This window comes from Hypomesus transpacificus, chromosome 18 (assembly GCF_021917145.1).
Source record: "Hypomesus transpacificus isolate Combined female chromosome 18, fHypTra1, whole genome shotgun sequence".
In the NCBI taxonomy this organism is placed as follows: Eukaryota; Metazoa; Chordata; class Actinopteri; order Osmeriformes; family Osmeridae; genus Hypomesus; species Hypomesus transpacificus.
The window spans coordinates 7,932,416-7,954,774 of record NC_061077.1 but is presented as its reverse complement, the minus strand read 5'-3'; the positions used below and the strand labels follow the sequence as shown (position 1 = coordinate 7,954,774).

The 22,359-nt window shown below is 39.7% G+C and overlaps 3 protein-coding genes across 6 annotated transcripts; 2 read left to right on the top strand and 1 right to left on the bottom strand.

Moving 5' to 3' along the window:
* Nucleotides 1–205: 205 nt before the first annotated feature.
* On the top strand, nt 206–7,248 carry rnf207b (ring finger protein 207b). Of its 4 annotated transcripts, none has more exons than XM_047041057.1 (18): nt 206–291; nt 583–773; nt 1,667–1,799; nt 1,893–2,037; nt 2,183–2,264; nt 2,376–2,451; nt 2,797–2,922; nt 3,097–3,143; nt 3,840–3,912; nt 4,002–4,070; nt 4,157–4,225; nt 4,338–4,462; nt 4,606–4,738; nt 4,831–5,016; nt 5,092–5,143; nt 5,230–5,347; nt 5,515–5,619; nt 5,700–7,248. In XM_047041057.1, the coding sequence occupies exons 2-18, from the start codon at nt 583–585 to the stop codon at nt 5,857–5,859; spliced, it is 1,890 nt and encodes a 629-aa protein (XP_046897013.1). In that variant the 5' UTR covers nt 206–291; the 3' UTR covers nt 5,860–7,248. The 4 variants fall into 4 exon arrangements, with proteins under 4 accessions (XP_046897013.1, XP_046897012.1, XP_046897011.1 ...); XM_047041056.1 differs by having other exon boundaries at nt 4,561–4,738; nt 5,703–7,248; XM_047041055.1 differs by having other exon boundaries at nt 4,561–4,738.
* Nucleotides 7,249–7,862: 614 nt separating this feature from the next.
* On the bottom strand, nt 7,863–10,168 carry icmt (isoprenylcysteine carboxyl methyltransferase). Its single transcript, XM_047041151.1, has 5 exons — nt 9,919–10,168; nt 9,437–9,525; nt 9,075–9,244; nt 8,457–8,674; nt 7,863–8,191 (listed from the first exon to the last, which is right to left on the bottom strand). Exons 1-5 carry the CDS (start codon nt 10,135–10,137, stop codon nt 8,009–8,011), a joined length of 879 nt encoding a protein of 292 aa, XP_046897107.1. The 5' UTR covers nt 10,138–10,168; the 3' UTR covers nt 7,863–8,008.
* Nucleotides 10,169–11,265: 1,097 nt separating this feature from the next.
* On the top strand, nt 11,266–16,408 carry abtb1 (ankyrin repeat and BTB (POZ) domain containing 1). The gene is made up of 12 exons (XM_047041096.1): nt 11,266–11,514; nt 11,943–12,005; nt 12,155–12,210; nt 12,328–12,472; nt 12,633–12,792; nt 12,997–13,042; nt 13,153–13,269; nt 13,363–13,475; nt 13,791–13,889; nt 13,991–14,158; nt 14,287–14,487; nt 14,845–16,408. The coding sequence occupies exons 1-12, from the start codon at nt 11,459–11,461 to the stop codon at nt 15,049–15,051; spliced, it is 1,431 nt and encodes a 476-aa protein (XP_046897052.1). The 5' UTR covers nt 11,266–11,458; the 3' UTR covers nt 15,052–16,408.
* Nucleotides 16,409–22,359: the final 5,951 nt, after the last annotated feature.

The window sequence follows — 22,359 nt, the reverse complement described above, 5'->3', positions numbered from 1 at the left end:
CATTCAGTTTAGCCTACTGATGGACACAAATAATTGGACTGCGGCTCTGTTTCTGCCATGTTCCAGAGGGGTTCCTGGGATTAGAGAGGTGGAAAGTATTTTGGTCACTTGTTGACAGATGAGAGGTGTAGCCTCTTTTGTCATTTGCTTACTGTTCTATGGACACACTTTCGTTCATACCCCCACCACACTGTAATAACTGCTGGGTACTACCATGGCTACGCTTTGACGTCAGTGACCCTCTGCATATCTGTCATTCCTGCTTGGGACAGAAGACAGGACGGTTGCAAGGTAAAGAACCAGGTTTACTTGAATGATTTTTTCATAACAAAACTGTTTATGTTGTTGAAGGGACATTTACGATACCTTTTTTATAACAAAGAAGTAATATGCTGGTTTGTGTTACAGATTTATATTGAAAGGTTCAAGTACCATGTTTATCATCTATATCCACAGTATAGCACTGTTCATGAATCAAATTTGTGTTGTTATGGCCTAAACAGGACATGCTGCTTACTTATAATAAGAAGCTTATCATAATGTATCTGATAGCATCCACTTCTGAGGGTTGCTGTATTTCAGATGTCTGGAGGAATCTTCTGCCCTTTGGAAAACTTATATGATCCAGACAGTGCCAATTGCCACCCCTTGGTGTGCCACTTGTGCCATGAGCAATACGAACACCCCTGTCTTCTTGACTGTTACCACACCTTCTGTGCTAGCTGTCTGCGAGGCAGGGCTGTGGAGGGACGCCTCAGTTGTCCTCTCTGTGGGTAAGTCAAATAGGTCCAAAGTAAAACAAATACATTTATTGGGGTAGAGGGGGTTTGCATGAATGAAGCATCATCTGAGGATGATTTATTTCTGTAAAATATTGTAATTACTTTGGCAATTTGAAGTGTCATGTCCCTTACTATTAATGTAAATCATTTTCTATGATTCATCTGAGTTTTTGTTGACATTGTTAATTTTGTGATTCTGTGTATGATACAACACAAAGTAATGGTTGGGGTTTCGCTCCTGGTAAACTCCCTCTGCATGGCTGGGATTTTTATAGACTTTTAATGTCAAAACTTAAGGTTTTAAAATGTTTACTACAGGTTTGAGTTAGTTATGCTTGAGAACCTGCCTGTGTCTTCTGTGTTGACCTGAGCAAATGATATTGTTGTATGCGTCAGAGAACTATGTATATGTATATAGCCCATACAAGCACAGTGGTGATCAGTGACTTGTTTCAGTAAGTAAATAAGTTGTTTATTTAATGGCTGCAAGGTATTCTATACATGTGCTTTCTTAGAGCACATAAATTACTTATTTATTTATATTTAGCATTAGCATTTAATTAGCAGTGTGTGTTGCTATTTTTGTCAGTGACATCAAACAGTGTGATGCTATTTGTGGCCATGTTACCATGGATGGGGAAAGACTTGGTAATCGGAGTGGATAGTAGATGTAAAGCTGAGAACAATGGCACAATAGCTGTACAACAACTGCACAACAGCTGCAAAGCAATATCCTTCTCTATATAGCCAAATAATTAATTTAATAGAACAAACCTTTCCAGGTCTATTTGTTTCACTGCACCTTGTTACTATGCAGGATGTCACTGTACAAGGACGCCCATTGTTCATCAGAAATTAAAATGATCATGTTCTTTCATGTACAGGCAACAGTCCAGTGTAAAAGGCTTTAGTGCTTTGCCTCCAGAGGACCGTCTTTTGAAGTTCCTGGTGGATAACTCTACGGATTGTGAGGAAACTGTTCAGTGTTCCAACTGTGACCTGGAGTGCAAAAAACAGGTGTTGTCATACATTTACGCAACGTTCCTGTCTAAGGTCTTTTCAACTTTTCAAATCAGTAACACCGATCTTATATATTTTTTGTGTTGACAGGATGTGGATACCATGTATTATTGCAACACTTGTAGCCAACCGCTGTGTGGAGAATGTAAGGAAAGCACCCACAAAGCCAAGATGTTCTCCAGTCATGAGATTGTCTCCCTGGCCAAGCGCACAAAGGAGGCCCACAAAAAGTGCTGTGAGTATAAACTCCCGTCATCATATTCACAAATATCTTAAAAAAGTAAAAAAGTAGATGGATTATGTTACAAAGCTTCTTAATTACAATTCTGTTCTCCAGAAAGTCTAATTCTACACTGTGAATTGTATCTTTCTTCCAATAGCCCTCCATGAGGAACTGTACATTATGTTTTCCACAGAGAAGAAGTCAATGTTATGCATCAACTGTTTCAGAGACATGCAAGTGTATGTGGATACATTTGTGTGCAACTTTTTTTCTATTTACTGATGCGTATTTACAGTATCTAGTGTCCATACATTAATGTTTTTATATGTGTGTGTCGGTCTTCCATAAAGGGAAAGCAGGGCACACTGCATTGATATTGAAACAGCATATATGCAAGGCTGTGAAAAACTGGACCAGGCCGTCCTAGTAAGTGTACCCTTTAATGCAAAGTTATCATTTGTAACCCACTTTCTTAACTTGTGGAATTAGGTAAATTAAATTTCAGCATGATCGCCCCCGGTATCTCACCAGATAAGTGCACGTGCCATGTAGGCTGAGGCCTTACCGCGGTGTCCTGGGTGCGAATCTGGCCTTGGCCCTTTGCTACATGTCTTCCCTTATCTTTCTCAATGCCTTTCCTATCATACTTAACTTCCAATAAAGCATGGAAATGCCAACAAAAATGTTGCTTGATCCAACAAGTGTTGTTTGCATCAACATTGGCCAGACTGCAGCTCAATGTTCTCATATTGTAAAACCTGTTTGTTACAGGCGGTGAAGGAACTGCAAACCTCAGCCAGGGAGGCCATTGTTCTGCTCAAGGCAATGATAGGAGAGGTCCGTGCCAATGTGGAAGAGGAGGAGAATGCCATAAGTACTCTTTTTAACAACATGCAGGTGTGAAAATAGGGCTTGTTTTGATGAATGCACATAACTGAAAATGAACCCTGGTTCATTTCAATTTAGAAGCCGCTTTGTTTCATAACTCAGTTCTACCACAAGATGTCACTCTTTTTAACCTTTCTAAAAGTGTGTGGATGTTAATACTTGAATACAGATTTTTATTTTAAGGAAAAATTGGCAGAGAGAAAGAAAATCCTCCTGAAAGCAGCACAAAGGTAAGAATAAATAGATTCCATAACAGCAATAGTAATCTGGCATAGAATATCATGAAATGGAGCAGAATACAGTTACATTAATACATATACGTCAATATATCTATATACAATTAAAGACATAGGGAAATATACAACAATATGATTTCTAACAATATTACTTATTGTATATTACAAACTATTTTTGATGTTCCAGACAATCATTGTTTGAATAAAACGAGAGCACCCGTCCTTAGTCATTCCATGGTTTCCATTAGCAATTATAAATTACTGCAACCTAATGTTCTCCCGAAGCAGGAAATAAAGCCCGATAGTACAGTATGACATCGATACAGGGCATCTTGTGCCTGCCTGTCTCCCATGTATCCTGTTACACATTTAAAGATCTTGACATTTCAGCAGCGTATCCTTACTCCCCATTCCATACAAGATCTGTCTGGCCACAGGCCAGAATGGATCAAGGATACAGATAAAAGCCAAATCAATTATCATGTGTCAGATGCAGTTTATGTCAAGCCTGCATGGCTCTACATTCAAAACCAGTATCAAATGTGCACAGCAATTAATAGCATGGCAGAGGCTATACAAAAGGCATGGATGTAAATCAAATGAGAATAAAAATATGTTTGTCATTTGATGTGGCATACAGTATGCCAGCTGTCGATCCGTGCAATTCAAACTCTTCACTGTTTTTAACAGCCAGCATGAGGAGAAAGAAAGGGCTTTTAAAGAACAGCTGTCTCATTTGGCCGCCCTACTACCTACTCTACAGGTAACGTGTCTAAACTGGCTTTGAAAGTGCCGCACTGAACATCCAGCATCCATTTTTCACAAACCATTTGTCGTCACTTAAACCTACAGGTTCATCTAGTCACCTGTTCTGCATTCCTAAGTTCAGCCAACAAGTTTGAGTTTCTAGACATGGGTTATGTAAGTGTAGTCCAATGCATACACTGACAGTTTGGATCGCGTATTAGTAATACATTTATTTAACTGACAGACTCAATCATTTCTAGCAACTTATGGAACGTCTCAAAAAGATTGTAAAGCTGCCACACAGACTGAGACCTGCACAAAGTAGCAAGGTACTCAACACTGACTTTGTTACTGAAGAATACAATCATGTATATGTATGGTGTGTATTTTTACTACTCTCCATACTTACTTTGTGCTTGGTTATTTTGTCCTCTGGTTTAGATAAACACAGAGTATCGGTCAGAGTTTGCCCGCTGCCTGGAGTCTCTGTTGCTACTAGGCCAAAGACGCTCTGTTTCAATGACTGGTGGTGTGTCTGGTTTGGGGTTAAGCAATGCCAGTGGTCTGTAAGTAGCACTGCACCTTTTGAAATATGTTTTTAATTCCACCTTGAGATACATGTATAGCTCCAATGAAATCCCTGATGTCCCCCTGGTCCACTCAGCCTGCAATCTTCCCTGTCTGTGGCCTGCCACTCCCCTGCCATCAGTGACATGTCCCTGGGACCCTCAGCAGTAAGGAAGCCTACCGCCCATCGCTACATCAGCACCAAGGTCCTCCTGTCTGAGGGCGGGGACACTCCCTTTACCGATCACTGTTGCAACTATGAGAACAGCTACAAGGTGGGGCCAACTAGACGTCATAGCTACGATCTCATTTAGTATGAGAACAGAGGAGATTTTAATTCCTGCTGTGTTTTTGTTTCTGTGAGCAGAGGCTACAGACTGTGATCCAACAGCTGAAGGACCAGGTTCAGGAAACCCACAGAGATCTGACCAAGCACCACTCACTTATCAGGAAAGACACCATGGCTGAGATCCTGGACCACTCTATACAGATGGACAGACAGATCTCTGCTGAGTACTCCTCTGTGGAACTCATGAGGGCCATATTTGAGGAGGTAAGATGTTGTGTTTTTATTGTAACCTAGCACACACTGACAAGGCTCATCTTCTATTTCTACTTCCTCATCTAGATCTGGGAAGAAACATATCAGAGGGTTGTGAATGAACAGGAAATATATGAAGGTAAAACTAACTAATCCTTTTTTTTCTTCTAAACCATAAACCAAACAGGGTTAAATGATCATTATGTGTGTCTGGTCTGATTCCAGCTCAACTTCACGATCTGATGAAACTAAAGCAGGAGAACAGTTACCTGACCACTATTGCTAAGCAAATTGGCCCCTACATCAGTTCAATTGCCAAGGTGAAGGAACGACTGGAACCAAGGTATCCAAACAGCGCAACCTCCGATGAACCACATGGGACCATTACTATTAGATGTTGTCACTATCTAATAAGATGAGTTTGTCAAGAGACTAATGTCTGTTAAACTATGTACTTGTATAACTTTAGTGGAAGTTAGTTCTCTTTTCATGATTCCTTTATCATCGCAGACTTAAGGGTCCTAAGGAGCTAAAAGATGACCGCACAGAGGCCATGCTGAAGATCTATGAGGACAGTACAATGGCCACAATGGCCACTGATACACAACACAACAGGTAATATACTGTATGTCGACGACAACATGAGCTAATCATTTTAATGGGACAGTGCATGCAGTAACCATTATTTACTGCAGCAGGAATGACTTCTCCAACAAGAATGACCTCTCCTTTGTCACTGATGACAACTGCATTAGCAACCCATCAGATGAGGCCTTGTTTAAGAACAAGGATTTCTATTGTTCAGGGAAGCAGAACACGATGGAGACTGCCAGTTGGATAGAGATGTCCTTCTAGCAGAGCAGAACAATGCAACTAGATAGCTGCACATAACATTTTGTCAAAATTACCTTTCATGGAATATGGTGTCAGAGTATAAGCCTAATTTACGGTAACACTTCTCCTTATGTAAGCATGAATTATGTAACTAACTAAAAAGCAACACCTTACAATGTTCTAGTAACCTAGAAACTGTTCAGTGATTATACTGTTTTACATTGATCAATTAGGAGTATAGGTTATTACAAAAGTAGAACAAGATGGGGGGAAAGAGGACTTCCATGTGGCAAATAGACAGCTGAAGCTTGTTAAAGTACAAATAAAGATCAATGTTAACTTCCCCATAATGGTATAATTTTCAAGAATTATAATGTACCTCAATTAAAGGACACAGAGAATGACACTGTAAGGAATAGTAGGGTAACAGTGACTTATTAAATATATTGCACTCCACTAAAACACCTTTATCTTCTAAGAAATGTTTTATTTTTTATAAGTGTTTATTCATAGAACAGTGTTGCTCAGTACACGTTTAGTCATCTGAATAAATGCACAGTAACCACTCCAAAACAGACACTATTAGTAATCTGTAAGTACAATTCTCATTTATCTGAAATGAACTTTATGCTGTAGCACTGCAAACCACAGCCATTATTTTAGGTGCACCATGCTTGGCGCAGCTAACCATTATATCATAAGCCAACTAGATGTGCTTTTATATTTATTATAGATGCTCTCAATTATGATTTCATATATCCCACACTTTTCAGTGCTATTCACAAATAACTGTGCTGGACAGTCCTGTCAAGCACTCTGTCAGACACACATGCACGCACTTTGTGGTCCATATAGTCTGGGCCCAAAGTGGAGGGCAGAGGTGAGCTTTCAGCCACACTCAGGTGAACCTGAGTCATGCAGCAGTTCAGGTGTGAGCCAAATTGAGGTGAGCTTGTTGGTATGATAACAACCTCAGCTCTCTGAACTCGTCAGCCGTAGGAATGCTTATTTTGGTGTTTTTGATACACAGTGAGTGTAAGGAGACACAAATAAATGAATGAAGGGTCGACATAACTTCTAGATAAACAAGACACTATTGCTGTGGTACGTAAAGAAAAATTACATCATTAATCATTAACATGTTCATCATTAACATGTTCTGCTACTACAATCCTTCTGCTACAAGTGTCAAGATAAAACACATGAGGCAGCAGGGGGAGCAGGGATGGGGGGAGTTTTGTCATGAGGTGACCTTATTCAACTTAAAGTGCTTTGAGACCCAAGAATGAACAAGAACTGCGTATGTCTATATGTGGATGTTATCAATCATTTAGTGGACACGCTTGATTAATTATCCATTTGTTCCGGCATATTATTTTTTTACAGAAGTCTGTGATAAAAAAATGTATACAAAAAAAACGGAATAGATTGTCAATGTCTGTTTCTGTAATCCACAAACTCAGAACTTCATACATATCAGATCTTATTGATTCCCAAACCACGGAGCAAAAAATGTGTGATTGTGCAGCTGTGTCTGAATATGTAGGCCGTAATTTCATTGTGTATTACTGTACAAACTGAATAAATTGTATTTATTGTGAATTACTTAGTGGGGAATATTATGCTGTAAACTGTAAAGCCCAATAGTGAAATCTCTTTAGACACCAGAAGGATGAGCAACACCAGACACGGCTTATTACAGCAATTCTGATTCAGTAACCAAAGCTAAAATCAATGCAGGATCTACTGCATGTCCTCAACTGGTCTGGAAGGACAACAGAAAAATGTGCATTTCTAGTAGCATCCTGCAAAAATTGCAGATGTCAGAAAATGTCACTATAACACAGAACTTTAAATGTCTATTTAGACAAACCAAACTAAATACTGCAGAACAAAAGTGGTGCAATGTGTGGACAAATATATATATTTGTTTTCTTTTTATCCTGTCCAAACCATATCAAACCATTGAAAATATTATGAGGGCTCTATTGTCCACCATGACTATAGGTGTCAGGGCCTCCATGAGTTCTATGCCCACAGGGGCGGCCGGGGGGGGGGGGGGGGGGGGGGGGGGGGGGGGGGGGGGGGGGCAAAGCCACACGCTGACCAGGGCTGCCCCTCAGAGTGCCTGACTGCTCGTGTTTATATGTCCAGGACCCATCTTGTTCACCTAGGATCCGACACGTATGCCTGAGATAAACGGCAGGCCGGTAGACACCTTCTTCTTGTACTCAAGGTAGTCCTCCCCGAAGAAATGTATGAGAGAGATCTCCTCCTCTTCGATACGTTCACGGAAGAAGCGCCAACTAGCTAGTGTATATCCCGCTATGCAAACTGGATTGCACAACATCACCTGAAACATAAAATAATTGAAAATATAATTAATAGTGAACATTGTTTAATGGTTCACTGTTGAAATGTTGGGGGGAAAGGTTCCGTTAGTTTATTTTGTGGCATATTTTTCAATGGAGGTAGAGAATGACTCAAGTTCATATAACCAATAAGAGCAGGCCTTTGACATCCAGCGATAAATCTGAACTTGACATTGTCATAATGGACAGTTTGTGTGAGATGGTTGGTGGTATGACAAAGCATATCAATTAGCCTGGTAGCCACACCTGTGTGCCAATGCTCCAATAGAACCAGCCCACGTAGGAGGGGTGTCTGAAAAAGGAGTACACCCCGGTGGTGACCAGCACGTGGCTCTGGGCCTTCTCGTTCTGGACTATGTGGTTGAAGTTGGAGCCGGCAGTCAGCATGGCAGACTTGCGCAGGCCCTCCCCACACATCACCATCAGAAGTCCCACCACACTGACCCAGGTCTGCTGCTTCAGCTCTGAGAAAGAAGAATATCAATGAACGCAGTGCGAGATTTGCAATAGAGGGATTCTTTCCACTGTAGTGTCAACAGGACCTGTCTCTCCACGCCACCAAGAGGATCCATCAGTTCAACATAAACATCTTGGTAAATGAGATGAGTAGAGTCTGAATGATGTCACTAAGTTATAGATGGTTGTTGACATGAAAGAAAATCAAGCACACCGACTGACTTATGACACAAATGGAAATTCCATACTTTTCTATGGTCATATTTGCTCAAAATGAAATAAGGAAATTGACATACTTTCCATGCATATACTTCTAGTTGTAAACAACTACAAAGACCTAACCAGCGCAACTGAAAGCAATGTTTAGTTGATTAATAAAAATGGAAATTAGTATTGCCCTAAAGTTACCTGGTACAGTCAGCTTCTCTATGGTGAATTCCACCCATGAGGACACAGCAGCCAAGGTGTACTCCACACTGTGGTTGAGCAGGAAGGAGTCCAGGGACAGACTACGAGGGTTAATTATGGCTGTTACCAAGTACTCAGAGTAGTGGAAGAAAGATAGGGAGCACATGTACCTGCAATCATACAAGTGCATTAGTGGAAATTCTCTCCGACACTCTTAGCATCTCACATTTCCATTGCCTGGAAGTACCAACATTACATTACTGCAATGTTGAGGTATTAATGGCACTGATACATTATCAACACTACAATGCTGATACAATATATATTCTCTGTGTGTGTGTGTAGATTGTTTGTTTACATACCAGCCAAAATGTGTCCATGTCGTCTGGGAACAGCTTATTGTCAAGCCACACCCAAATGTAAAACCAAGGAAGCATGCTCTTACAGCAACCTACGGGAACAGGAAGTAAAGTTGAATGTACCCAGCTAAAGAGAGCATTTACCCACTAGCAACACACATGCTAGATGTGTATAGCAGTAAAAAAAATTATAAAGCCCACCCATTATGCCAACCAGGTACCAACAATTTGGTTTAAATCCAGAATACGTTAACAACAACAGCCTAAGCTAGTCATTTGGTTAACACCTCTATCTTTAGCTCATCATGTTGACAGCTGTCTCTATCCTATTCAAATAATGGGATTAGCCCTCACTAAGGTACCTACCCTAGCTACGTTATTACGTTAAACTAGTAGCCGGCAAGCAATACATTTTCGAAGTGCGGCACGTTGATGTTTGAAAATGTAGCTTGAAAACAGGTTAATATTTAGCTAGGTATGCTTACCTTATAAAGAGGTCCCTTGTATATGATCAGTAAGAGGCCATTGATAACAGCTATGTACACAGAAATAGCTATTTTCCCCCTTGTTTCTGTAAGATAGTCAAATACCCAGTCAAGATGTCCAAAGAATGTTCTGATAAGGGGAATTATAACCACACCGAGTCCTAAGGTAAAGCTTATAATACTTATTCTTCCCTCTAAAACCAACTTACTGACTGCCATGTTGAAAATCTTGCAATCTCTAGTGAGTTCTCGCGACCTTTCACAATCCAACGTGACGTTATTGTGGGAGATTTGTATTTTGTAAAGGAGACGCTAGAGCGCGCTGTTGTTTTGCGTGTATCTTAAAAAAAGTCCTGAAGTTTTACAGTTCTATGATCTTAGCCTCTGCTTAGCCACTAACGTCTGTAATTAAATTGACATTTAGGTGTAAACTATGTCCGCGACACACTTCTACTGGCTCACCGTTAGCCTACTAGAGATTGACTAACAAACACACCTGCAGTTTGACAGGTACACATGGCAGGTACACTTTAAAGGTATCTGTCATCAGCATCCACCCAAACAGATTTGCTGTGACTTTGATAGTAATTCAAGGAATGCAAGATTGACAGTTTGACAACTTTGAAGCAATTGTGTCAAATTGTAATTTCTGATTAGGAAAGTGTCACATGCATGAAATTTACACGGAAAACAAGGCCTGCCCTGTAATCCACCCCCCCATTCCGTATATCCCAGCATTAAATTATTCTTACACTCAGGGGACTAATATGAGTAACCAAAGTAAGTTTCAGGCATGTAACACTTTCCTAGTCAGAGTTAGCAGGGGGTGCATTTCGTGACAAGAATTAATACAAACATACGTGAAATGTCGCTTGGGGGGCGGGGGGGGGGGGGGGGGTTGGCAGACCTGCATGCCTTTGAACCTATACATTAGTATGAAGAGACATGAAATACTTTGAACCTGCTAAACAAAATGCATTTCTTTTGGTAATCATAGCTGTGATATATTTCCTCAGAATGTGATGTCGTGGAGCAAGAATGTTGGTTTGCGTTCGTTACTATACGGTTTGAATGACGAGTTTTAAGGATTTTGTGATGAAAATGACATATGTTATTTACACAGATAACAGACATTCTTCTCTTGAATTCTATAACAAAGAAAGTATACTGTGAGACAATAAGACATCTGTCTCCCCTCCGTTTGGTTGCGATATCAAGTGAAATCCTTCACTTTGATTCCGAGTGGTTCGCGCTCGCTCCCCCCGCGAGGGGTTGCCTCTCATGGAAGCCATGCATCTGATGGCACAACACCGGAAAACAGATTGTTTTGGATCCGCCCTCGTCTAGTCACCTGACTTGTTAATAGACGCGTCAACCAACGTCAGCCAAAAATCCATGAAACTAGCGATCAACACATTAGCTAAACTCACCCTTAAAACGAATAATTGTTTTTTTTGTAGCCAAGTTCACTATTTACCTTTCACCTGTCCACTAGACAGGCCGATTCAATGCATTACAGAGATTCTAAAACGTTGCGGAGATGGACGCATACGATTTGTTTACAAGTTGCAGAAAGGGCGACATTTGGAGAGTCAGGTATATTTATGCTTTGTTGGTTTGGAGCTACCTAGCTAATATGTGTGCCAATTGCATAACAATCATTTTGGTTTGTGTTAACTTTTCAAGTAAGAATTGTAGCTAGCTGGCTTTGCTATGTTTCACAAAAGTATGTTTGTAGCTAGCATGCATACTGTCATGCTAGTTAAGTAGGCTACATACACTAGTTAAGTAGGTCAAGTTTTAAATAAGTCCCATCCTGACTTGCAAAAAATAAATCCAAGTAAGTAATGATTGCAATTTGTGTTAGGCAGAGTTACGACATAGGATTTGTTTGATCTAATAAGTATCTATTCACTAGATTTCTGCTCACAAGCTTTGAATTATTGTGGATGGTTAGTAAACTTGTTGAGACTAAGGGTTTTCTATGTTTGCAGCTATTGTAGTTATTGTTTTTTTTGTTACAGGTACCTTGTTGAACAAAGAGATGTGGAACTCAATGTAAGGGATAAATGGGACAGCACCCCACTGTAAGTATCATTGTCAGAGGATGCATCATCATAAGTCAACTGTCAGCTGCATAGATTGTTAAATTTAGCATGTAAACCTGTTGGGTTGCTAACTATTTATGGTTACTAACCTTTAATGTTTGTTTAATTACACCACTTTGGTTCCACAGCTACTATGCCTGTCTCTGTGGCCATGAGGAACTAGTCCAGTACATGTTGGCTAATGGTAAGTTGGAAACCTATATACAAAAGATGGTGCAATTTTTGGGCAATGCCAAAAATGTTAAGTATAAATGAGAGGGTACACGAAAAGGTGAAATAATGGATTCTTCTTTACATACAGGAGCAAAGTGTGAAGCCAACACGTTTGATGGTGAGAGGTGTATGTATGGCTCTCTGAATGACTCCATCCGACGTCTGCTCAAGGAGTACAAGTGTATCACAGCCAAAACCATGCAGCGGGACTATTATGACCACTTTCTAAACATGTAAGGAGTTAAGGCCCCCTTGTTATATAAAAAACTTCTCAAGTCTGTGGTTGGCAGGTTGGCAGTTTTTCCCATCATCCTCAACCCTGATTACTCTCTATTTCTCTTACTCAATCACTCTCACACACACACACATCCCATTCCATCTTTCTGTACTCAGGCTGCTGGAGCAAGGTCAGTTCAGTGATGTCACGTTCCTGGTTCATGGCGAGACGTTCCATGCTCACCGCTGTGTGCTCAGTGCCCGCTCCGAGTACTTCTCTGCCATGTTTGAGACCAAATGGAACGGGAAGAACATGATCGCCCTCAAACATCCACTGGTAGGTGTCATGTTACATCAGCCTCCCCTTGAATGGCATGACTGCGTTTTGTTGATCTTTAAAAACATTGTTATCATATAGTATTACTGGTATTATTAATCATTGGATTTATATTGAATCGCAATGAAATTATAATTTTCTATAATAATCATTTTAGCATTGGTATGCTAAAAAGTTTATGTATGTAAATATTGCCTGTTTCAGATCAACCCGGCAGCATTTGGGGCCATCCTGCAATATATTTACACAGGTAAGACTCTACCAAAGGATCTGTAAAGCTGCTTTTTTTCCAGTTTGATGTGGTCTAACTATATTTGCAGTGCCATATTTCTGACTCTGTCTTATTATATCCATGTTAAGGACGTATGGATATTGATGTGAGCCATGTTGAGGACTGCAAACGACTGGCCAAGCAGTGCAAAATGGTAGACCTTATTGACGAACTGGAGAGCAAATGCAAACAGGTTTATGGGTTTGGTAAGCCCGTCCCCCCAACTGCTTTTTTTTCTGTTAAAGTACCTTTTACAGGCGTGTGTGAGGATTTATGTGGTGATTCTCTGGCTCCCGTAGTGTCCAATAAGCCTGGAACCTGTGTGAAGGTGCTCACTCTGGAGCCTCAGAACTGCCAGCTTCAGGGGGAAATGGCACTGCTGGCAGACTGTGCTGTCCCGTCACAGCTCAGAGTAAGATTGCTATCATGACTGTGACCTTTCATTAGCAATTGTGTGTGCATGATGACAATTAAGCATACACAATCCAAAGTCACTGGAGTTGTTTGTTGGGCATTTGAGGGGAATAATTTAATGAGTTGGCAAGCTGTAATTCTCCGGGATAATGTTTTTTTTATGTGTTAACACTTGCATGTGCTTCATTTGCCTATAATGTAAATAAAACAGCATCCACATATATTGATTTTGAAGTTATTAAATATATTACAAATGTAAAATGTAATGTTTTCTCATTGGAGTATATGGTCCTTGTTTTGTTTTTTTCTCCAGGTTGGATTTGGTGAGCTTCCCTTTAACAGAATCGACAACTTCCCTGATTACGCTGACATATGCTTCCGGGTTGAAAGTTTTAATTTCCTGTGTCATAAGGTATGCATTGTGTGCTATTACAGAGAGCACGGCACATTGGATATGACACATCATATCATAAACTGATTATTTCCACTCCTCACCTACATGTCTGTGTCTAGGCTTTTTTCTGTGGACGTAGTGACTATTTCAAAGCCTTGCTGGAGGACCACTTCAGTGAGGGAGAAATGATGCAATCCCAGCCCAGCACCCCAGTTCTCACACTCCACAACATCCCCCACAACATCTTTATCTGCCTCCTTTACTACATCTACAGCGATGACACAGACGTTAGTTGGCCTTCACAACCACAAAGCTTTACCTAGATCAGATATTAATTACTGCCTTGTTGCTTTCAGAGTATATCATGCAGAGTATGTCTGATTGTGATGTCCGTCTTGTGTGTGTGTATGTCCAGCTGACTACAGAGAATGTGTATGATGTGCTGTGTGTGGCTGACATGTACCTGCTCCCGGGCCTGAAGCGCCTGTGTGGGAAGACCCTGGCCCAGACACTGTGTGAGGACAACGTAGTGTACATATGGAAAACAGCCAGGCTCTTCCACCTGTCCCGTCTGGAGGACCAGTGTACAGAATACATGGCCAAGATCATAGAAAAGGTCAGTGAGTCTTTGTAACCACACTCTAGAACTTTGCAGAATACCCATGTCATATTCGTCTGAGGCCAGTAGAGACAATGTTACATTACAATGCTTGTAATGTAATGTATGTTTTAAATGTTAGATATTGGTATTGTAATGTATGTTTCAAATGTTTGTTGTTAGTCTGTAAGTCTTATATGTGGACCCCACTAAAAGTAGCTCTGTCTTAGGGTAGAGCTAATGGGGATCCTTCTAAACAAAATGTTTTTACAAAAAAATAGTTTCCACTGTGAATGTTTAAAGATGCTGAAATACTTAGGATAAAGTTGAGTGCAATATTTTCTACCTACCATCTAAACCTCTTCTTTGTCTTAGTTGGTTGAACAGGTTGAGTTTGCTGAGATCATCAAAGAGGATGCTGGGGCGGTAGAGGACAGACACGAGACAGACTCCATTCCTCTGGTGGACGACATCCGCTTCCACATCGCCAGCAACGTCCAGACCTTCAGCGCCATCGAAGAGGCTAACCAGAAACTGGACGCCCTGGAGAGTCTTCTGTCCAGCATCGGGCTGGAGTGCTAAAGGGGGAGGCCAAAACAGGGATTTATGTGCATTGGGTCCCAGTGTGGAAGGAGAAAGGCTTTATGAAGTGTTTTGTATTGTGAAAGGGAGTTACACAGAAATATAAAACAAAAGAAATATTGATGGATAAAACTGCAGATTTTGTAGTTGTAGTATATTTAATATACCAATTTGTAAGTATGTGGTAAACTCTTGCCACAAAAAGCACTTCTGAGGTAGCATCTTATTTAATTAATTTGGCAGAATATGAGTGTCATATCATCAAAATCATTATTTGTAGTTTTAAATGCATGCTAATGTTTTTATAAAGTACCCATATAATACACATTGTATCATTTATAATATATGTACTAAGGTATTCTATATCATATAAATACATGTATTCTGTATTGTATGGATAATATATAGCTACATTGCTGAATATCATTTTGATTTAAAAGAAAAATAAATCAGCCGTTCCTCTATTGTTTGTAATGAATGAGAAAGCCTTTGATAAGTAATTTTTTTAATGTCAAAAACTAAAATAATCTACGTGAGAAATGTTCCTTTGCGTTTAAAAGATTTATATGAATGTGCTCAAGTGCTTTCAGAGTGAGGGTACCCTCAATTAGCTCCAATCTGGTATATCTTAACATTACTTGATTACACAAAACTGATGTCATTTGTAATCCATGCTCAACATGGTCTCAACATGTTGAGAACCACAGGGATTACCCCATTTGATTTCCGGGTACAACCTCTACCTGCTTCTTAAAGCATCAGCATGACAATAAAGTACAGCCCAAATGATAATTTCAAGTATTTAATTTACAGTGTTGCACCTGTGCATACATGATTGATAATTATGACAATCATGATGCAAGTATTATACAAACATTTATTTTGACTGGGTAACAGGTCATCTTAACTCAGTTCTGGTTTGGTTCTAACATTCCACTTTGGTGCATTCTAATATATTTATATTTCTTAAAATATGAATGTATTTTTTATATGTATCGAAACACAAAGTCACCACTGAACAGTTATAGATTGTTTGGCTGTAAAGTGAGATGTAGGGGAAGCTTATATTCAGTGCATAATTTACCCAGGTAACAATGGATAACAATTTTTTTTATACTAACGATTGCAATGGGGTCTAATGGAGGACCCCTAAGAAGTACAATTTAAGTGGGGTGAGCTAACTGACCCACTGTGTTCCCCATTGTAATGTTAGTGATTTCTGATATGTAAATCCTAAACCAACATGGCAGAAGGTGGTTGAGGACATAGTGGTTTTCTAATGCTTTAATCCTGCATATTGTTACCATTGGCTGTAACAGTGTTTTGGAATTCCAAGAAACTTAGTAGTGAAATGAAATATAACAATAACAACAAGTTTATGTTCATTACATCCTAAAGTTGTATTTAAAATTGATTGACATTCATTCGTCCTCTAACATTGACAGAATGGTGACGTTTGCCACTTCTGCAGTTTCAGCAGGAACCTCAAGATAGCGCCAATCCCCCGATAATCTTGAAAGTCTGCTTTATCTTGAAGTAAAGATGTTTGTCAATCAGCAAAAACCATTACATGGACACAGACATTCAGCTTGTGTATGTGCAAATGTAAGACATTACCCTTGTTACCAAGGCTTTCTACTCATGAGAAGGAGTCCATGTTGGCACTCGACCAGTAACTTGTCTCCTTCTCATTTCAGCCGTAGTTTGTCAGGAGCCCACAAAGGTGTGGAGAAGGTCAACAGGAGGTGAAGGATGGTTATTTGTTTAAGGTGGCATAATTCAAGGTTTGTATGTGTGTGTATGTGTGTGCATTGGGAGTGCATTATGTTTCCCCACAAAGGCTTCATTCTTATTTCAAAGGAACACAGAGGTAAGGCAAAATCTATGTCATCATAATGTTCCAAGACTTTCTTGGTAGTGTCTGGAACAGAAAAGGCTTAAAGCACAACAGGGAGTAATTTGTGGCCAAGGCTGAGAAAACATACTGAAGCATATATCAACCTAAACACCAATTCAATCCATCAGAAGACCAAATCCTTGGCTGTGCTCCAAGAGTCTTTAAGGCTTACATGTTCTAAAGACGAGAGTAAACAACACAATTTGTTACGACCCCAGCGAGTTGCTTTTACACATTCTTTATAGTTGTTTCTAAGCAACTTCCTGGTTCTGGGCTCAAAGGTGATGGGAAAGTTCAGTTTGTCGTCTTATAATACGGCGAGACAAGGGAATCTTTATGAGGCTTAAGCATACCCTTATAATTGTTTTTTTTTGTTTTTTTTCAGAAAATGACGGTACTGCTTCACGTCCTTAGACTATATACCGCATATTCTCTAAATAGAAATGAATGAAGTGATGGGTGAATACGTTTTTGTGTGTCATTGTGTTATGTCCGATCTGACACTGTTCTGTTTTCATTGGAAAGTTACAAGTAATGCATTTTGATGCATTTTTCAGGCATAATAAGAAAGAACCTTGCATATTATTCCTCCACTCCTGAATGCTCCCATTCTCTCCAAGTGTAAAACAATTGCCATGGCAACGGACATGAAGAGCTGATGGATCAAGAATACCAGACCTCAACAAATTTCTGCATCATTTTCATGCTTCCCTATTTTATGGATACCACCCAACATAAGATGATGAGACAAAAACAACTCAATTAACAGACCCTGGTTATCCAACCACTCTGTATCCAACCATTAATTTACTGATACATAATCATTTGTAACATTGCATTACAAAATAAAAACAAGACAATTGTCTTGAGAAACCCCATGTTGCAGCTATGACCTCACTAGACAGACATTGTGTTCTTTAATAACAACTGCATTTTTCTCACAGTGGTCATGAATCATGCCCAGTAAGAGCGGGCGCTGACATCTCGACCATTCTCTTAAAGACCATTGTTTACCAGAACAATTTCCTAGTGTTTTGAAGCAAAAATGAAGATCAACAAAGACAGGGACCAAGCAGAGAGGAAGAGGATTACTCCTACCATACCATGAAAATGATTAATGTCAAATGTTATAAAGGGTAAAATAAAACAACCAGGATTCTGATTCATCACAAGGCTGACTCATTCTCGAGGCCACAGTGACATTCGTCTCTCCTTGAGGGACAGAGCAGTAAGGAGACCTCAGTCAATGGGTGGGACAAATGGTTCCTTTAAACTCCTGTTTCATCCCTTGTACCTTTTCTGGTTCACTGTAAAAGCCATGGTCTGCTGGAGTTGGATGCAGAAGGTTATCATGTGACATTACATCCATATTCTGACCCTCCTCAAGGGCTGAGAATACACTAGATTGTGGCTTTGGTTGCATCTACAGTCTTGCTGCCTTCTGAACAGGGCCAAAGACTGTTAGCTAGTGGAAATTTACTACCTCTCCCATTTTTCTCATGTCTTTCTTTTCTGTAGTCAACACCACTGTGTGGGAGTAGACACGACTCTTTGTTTGATTATAATTCCTCCCTTAACATTCACCTGCAACTGATCCAATGGAGTTAATGTTTCCCTGAGAACTGACAAATACAATGGACATTTTTTTTTTTAAACATACAAGGCTGTGCCTTATCCTTCATCTGTCATGTTGTCTGACAAAAGGATTGAACTTTCTCCCATCAAGCAACTATCCAGGCTGAAACATGTTTGCAGGGCTGTAAATGGAACTATGTGAATATTAATCCTGGCAGGAGATACTCAGACCACTTGCAGACCAAAAAAACTACAAGTGAGGGTTTAGTAATTCACACAGCAAACAGGTACAAAGACGGCAGGCAGGTCAGAATCCAAGGACAGGCAAAAGTTCAAAAAACAAATGTTGAATCCAAAATGACAGTCTGAACATGAAAATAACAAGTAAAAGCTGTTAAGAATCAGGAAAACTTCTGGTAGGTATCACAGAAAAAGGTAAGTAGCGGAGTCAATGCAGCACAGGTGAAGATTCTCATCAACTGAATTACCAACTGAATTACCACAACATATCAAAATAAACTGCTGACAAGGAAATACACAAGAGTCAAGTAACACCTTAGAGTTAAATAGAGTCAATTATATGTACTTTTGTCCTTTTTCACAGTATACAGCTGACTTGTGACCTAGTCTGAGGGTCTGTGTGCCTGCATGACAGACTGACGGATGGTAGACATGATTCACCACTGTTAATGTCTTAATTTGCTAAATAGGATTATCACCAGGGAGAGTTTAATACAGTGCTGTAATGCTCTAAAATGAACCACAGACTGATCAGCAAACTATCAGTCTCAACCTCACTCTTTTTCTTTTATGTTTTCGATCTCTGTTCCCATTCTTTCTTTCTCTCAGACACACAAACACACTTATCACTGACCTTTACACTTTATGGCTTATGTCACAGTAATAACTTACCTTTCATGTTCCCTCACAAAATCCTAACATAATTTTGACCCTCAACCATGCCGCCAATAATAATGATTTTGTTTTTTCAATCATTGTCATTTGAGACTTGACTGTATTGAGACTGTATTATCCCCTGTGAAGCGCCGTAGATTAAATGTGTATCTGCTGCAACTTTGTTGGACCAGGTATTATGTAAGAAAGGGTAACGTTTAGAATGGTTCACAAAGTTTGGCTATAAGCTTCTGCCAAGAGGATCCAGTTTACAAAATTGGCCTGACAAGAAAGGGGATTTAGTCTCACTGGAGCTTCCCTCGCACATTGTATCTCCTCTCCAATGTCATACCATGACCCATGCCAGGATGAAGATTTACATGACATTATAGTCCACTCTTATCTCCAGTATTATCAAGCCTGTTTATTTCTGAGTGCTGCCATGAGCCTCTTCTTGGCATTGTGGGAGAGTCAGATGCTCACATGATTTAACTCCAGTAATATGGGATTAAACCTTGCATGCTCTCTTTAAAGCATTAGTCACCAAAACACAGATAAGCAAGTGAAAGTTGTTCCTAGGTAGTGTCAGGGCCTTTTCCTGAATAACACTAAAATGAGATGTATGCACACATGTTTAAGTACTATATCTATATGCTCTTATTTCTGTCCATGTTGAAAGAAAGACAGTATGTACGTGGGGCACAAAATATCCTAACTTGAAGCATGTAAACATGTAGTATACTATGTTTAAATGTAAGTATTTAAAAAGTTAATGTGTGTATGTATTTGTTTGTGATTGCATGTGATTGTACTCTTTCTGAAGTAAGTCACAAGGTTGACAGGGGCTCAGTAGGAAGACTCAACGTCTGCATGTGAGAGAGGATTACACTGTCACCATGTGACTGCCCTCAGACCTCCAGACTGGGTAAGGACTATCCAGGACAAACATCTGTACATCTAGAACTCTAGGTGAGCCAGCGATGGTACACTTACATGTGAATTGGGAGAAAAACAGATATCACGGCTTTTTATGGCAACAAAGCCAATGGCGTTAAAACTGTGAAACTGTCACTTTGTTACTAATGTGGTTGTTGACTTGTGGCTTGGAAGTCAACGTCTTTGTTTCCTATTGCATATTCAGCTACTTTAGATTCAAGTTAGGTTTTAGTCACAGTCACAGTGTCTAAAACAGTGCTGTTTTCAGACAACTTCCTGTTTCTTGGCCATATCCTCTTCAGGAATGAGAAAACAGTGGTTCCTGCTGACAGACCGTATTGTTCACAGGGGAAACCAGCACTGTGGACTGGGTAGCTTGACAACAACTGTTGCTTTGAAAAAAGTTAGACAGATTTTAGGGCTTGAACAAAGTAAGCAATTCTGCATCCTAAACATGCAGCAAGTCTCAGTTTTTATATATTGTTGAGACACAACAACTTGTATAACTATAAAGGTAGTGTGAATACTACAATTCTACAGTTGGATTGATATAACAGACAGATTAAAAGAATATATGATATAAATGAAAATACATAAATATTACTACTTGCAAATTGAATGCAACTTGGGAATCAAATTGGAATAAGACAAAACATAGTATGCAACACCCACAAGCAGTGCATCTTTTGTGTGTATAATATGATGCTATCTTTGCATGTTTAACATGATCTCGTTCAATTGACCTTGTGGCCACAGAGTATAGAAAACACTGAGCTTGACACACGACATGCTATGGTAATTGTTGCATTTGGATGTAAGTGAACTGTTACTGTGGTACCTTAAAAGGGGAGACTAGACAACATTGTCATGCTTCTCAGTTTGTTATGGATTTCTTTGTATCAGAACATCTGTTTACATATTGCTTATTACAGTAAGATCGGGTCAAGGGTTTGCTAATGTTTAGTACAGTTGTCGGACGTTCAATACATATTTTGTAAAAGATGTAACTGCTGATACAGTATCGTTATTGTAGTGGAATTGATAAAATAAGTTTTTGCAAGGCCGGGAAAATAGCGTTTTCCCTGGAGGACGATATCAGGGCAGGGAATAAAGTCGTTGATAATATCTGACTACAGCTTTAAAATGTGTAGGCCTACCCTATCCTCGAGTAAAAAACATTGTGTATATCTAGTAGGTAAGAGTATCAATAGAGGCATCAGTATAAATGCCAGCATGTTCACTACAGTTCAACCAACACCAAGAGATTAACGATTCAAGTAGGCCTATAAAAATGGACGGTGAAAAGGATGCGGTGAACTGCACGGAGCTTGGAAAGCCAGAATAAAATAATGACTCAAGGGCCCCACTTTTCTTCCTATAGCAGTTTCAAATGCATATGTTCATGATGAAGAGGCATAAATAGATCCGATCAGGTCAGTGACAGTGTATCCCCCGTGTTTGTTAAATTATAGGCTACAAGATAACCCGTAACCTGAATTGATAAATGTAGGCCTTTAAAAATATGTATTTTGTGTACCAATTTTGTTTAACAATCGATACAATACACAACACACAATACACATTAATTCAGTGAAGCAAATTATAAAGGCAGTTGCCGTAAAATAAAACTGCATGCAATACTAAAAACATTAATAGGCTACAACGTGAAACATATAATAAGAAAATGAAACTGAGCATGGCATTAAAACCGGTTTACTATATTTACAGACATACAGGAAGCTCCAACCTTCATCTCCAAATGTGACCTCCCCTCAGATCGTGTGGGGCACAAGGTGTGAAGAGGGCCATCAAGTTCAATTGTTCCAACAGGGGAGAAGGAATTTTCACGATGTTTGTATATGTATGAAGATGCAAAGTCTGGAGACCCATACATGGATGGACCGCATAATTAGGCACTTGACTTGGATTGTTGTAGTCAGCATTACAAAGACAGATAAGTGTTTGTATTGAATTCTTTGAATTTGATTTGAACACCAAACCACAGA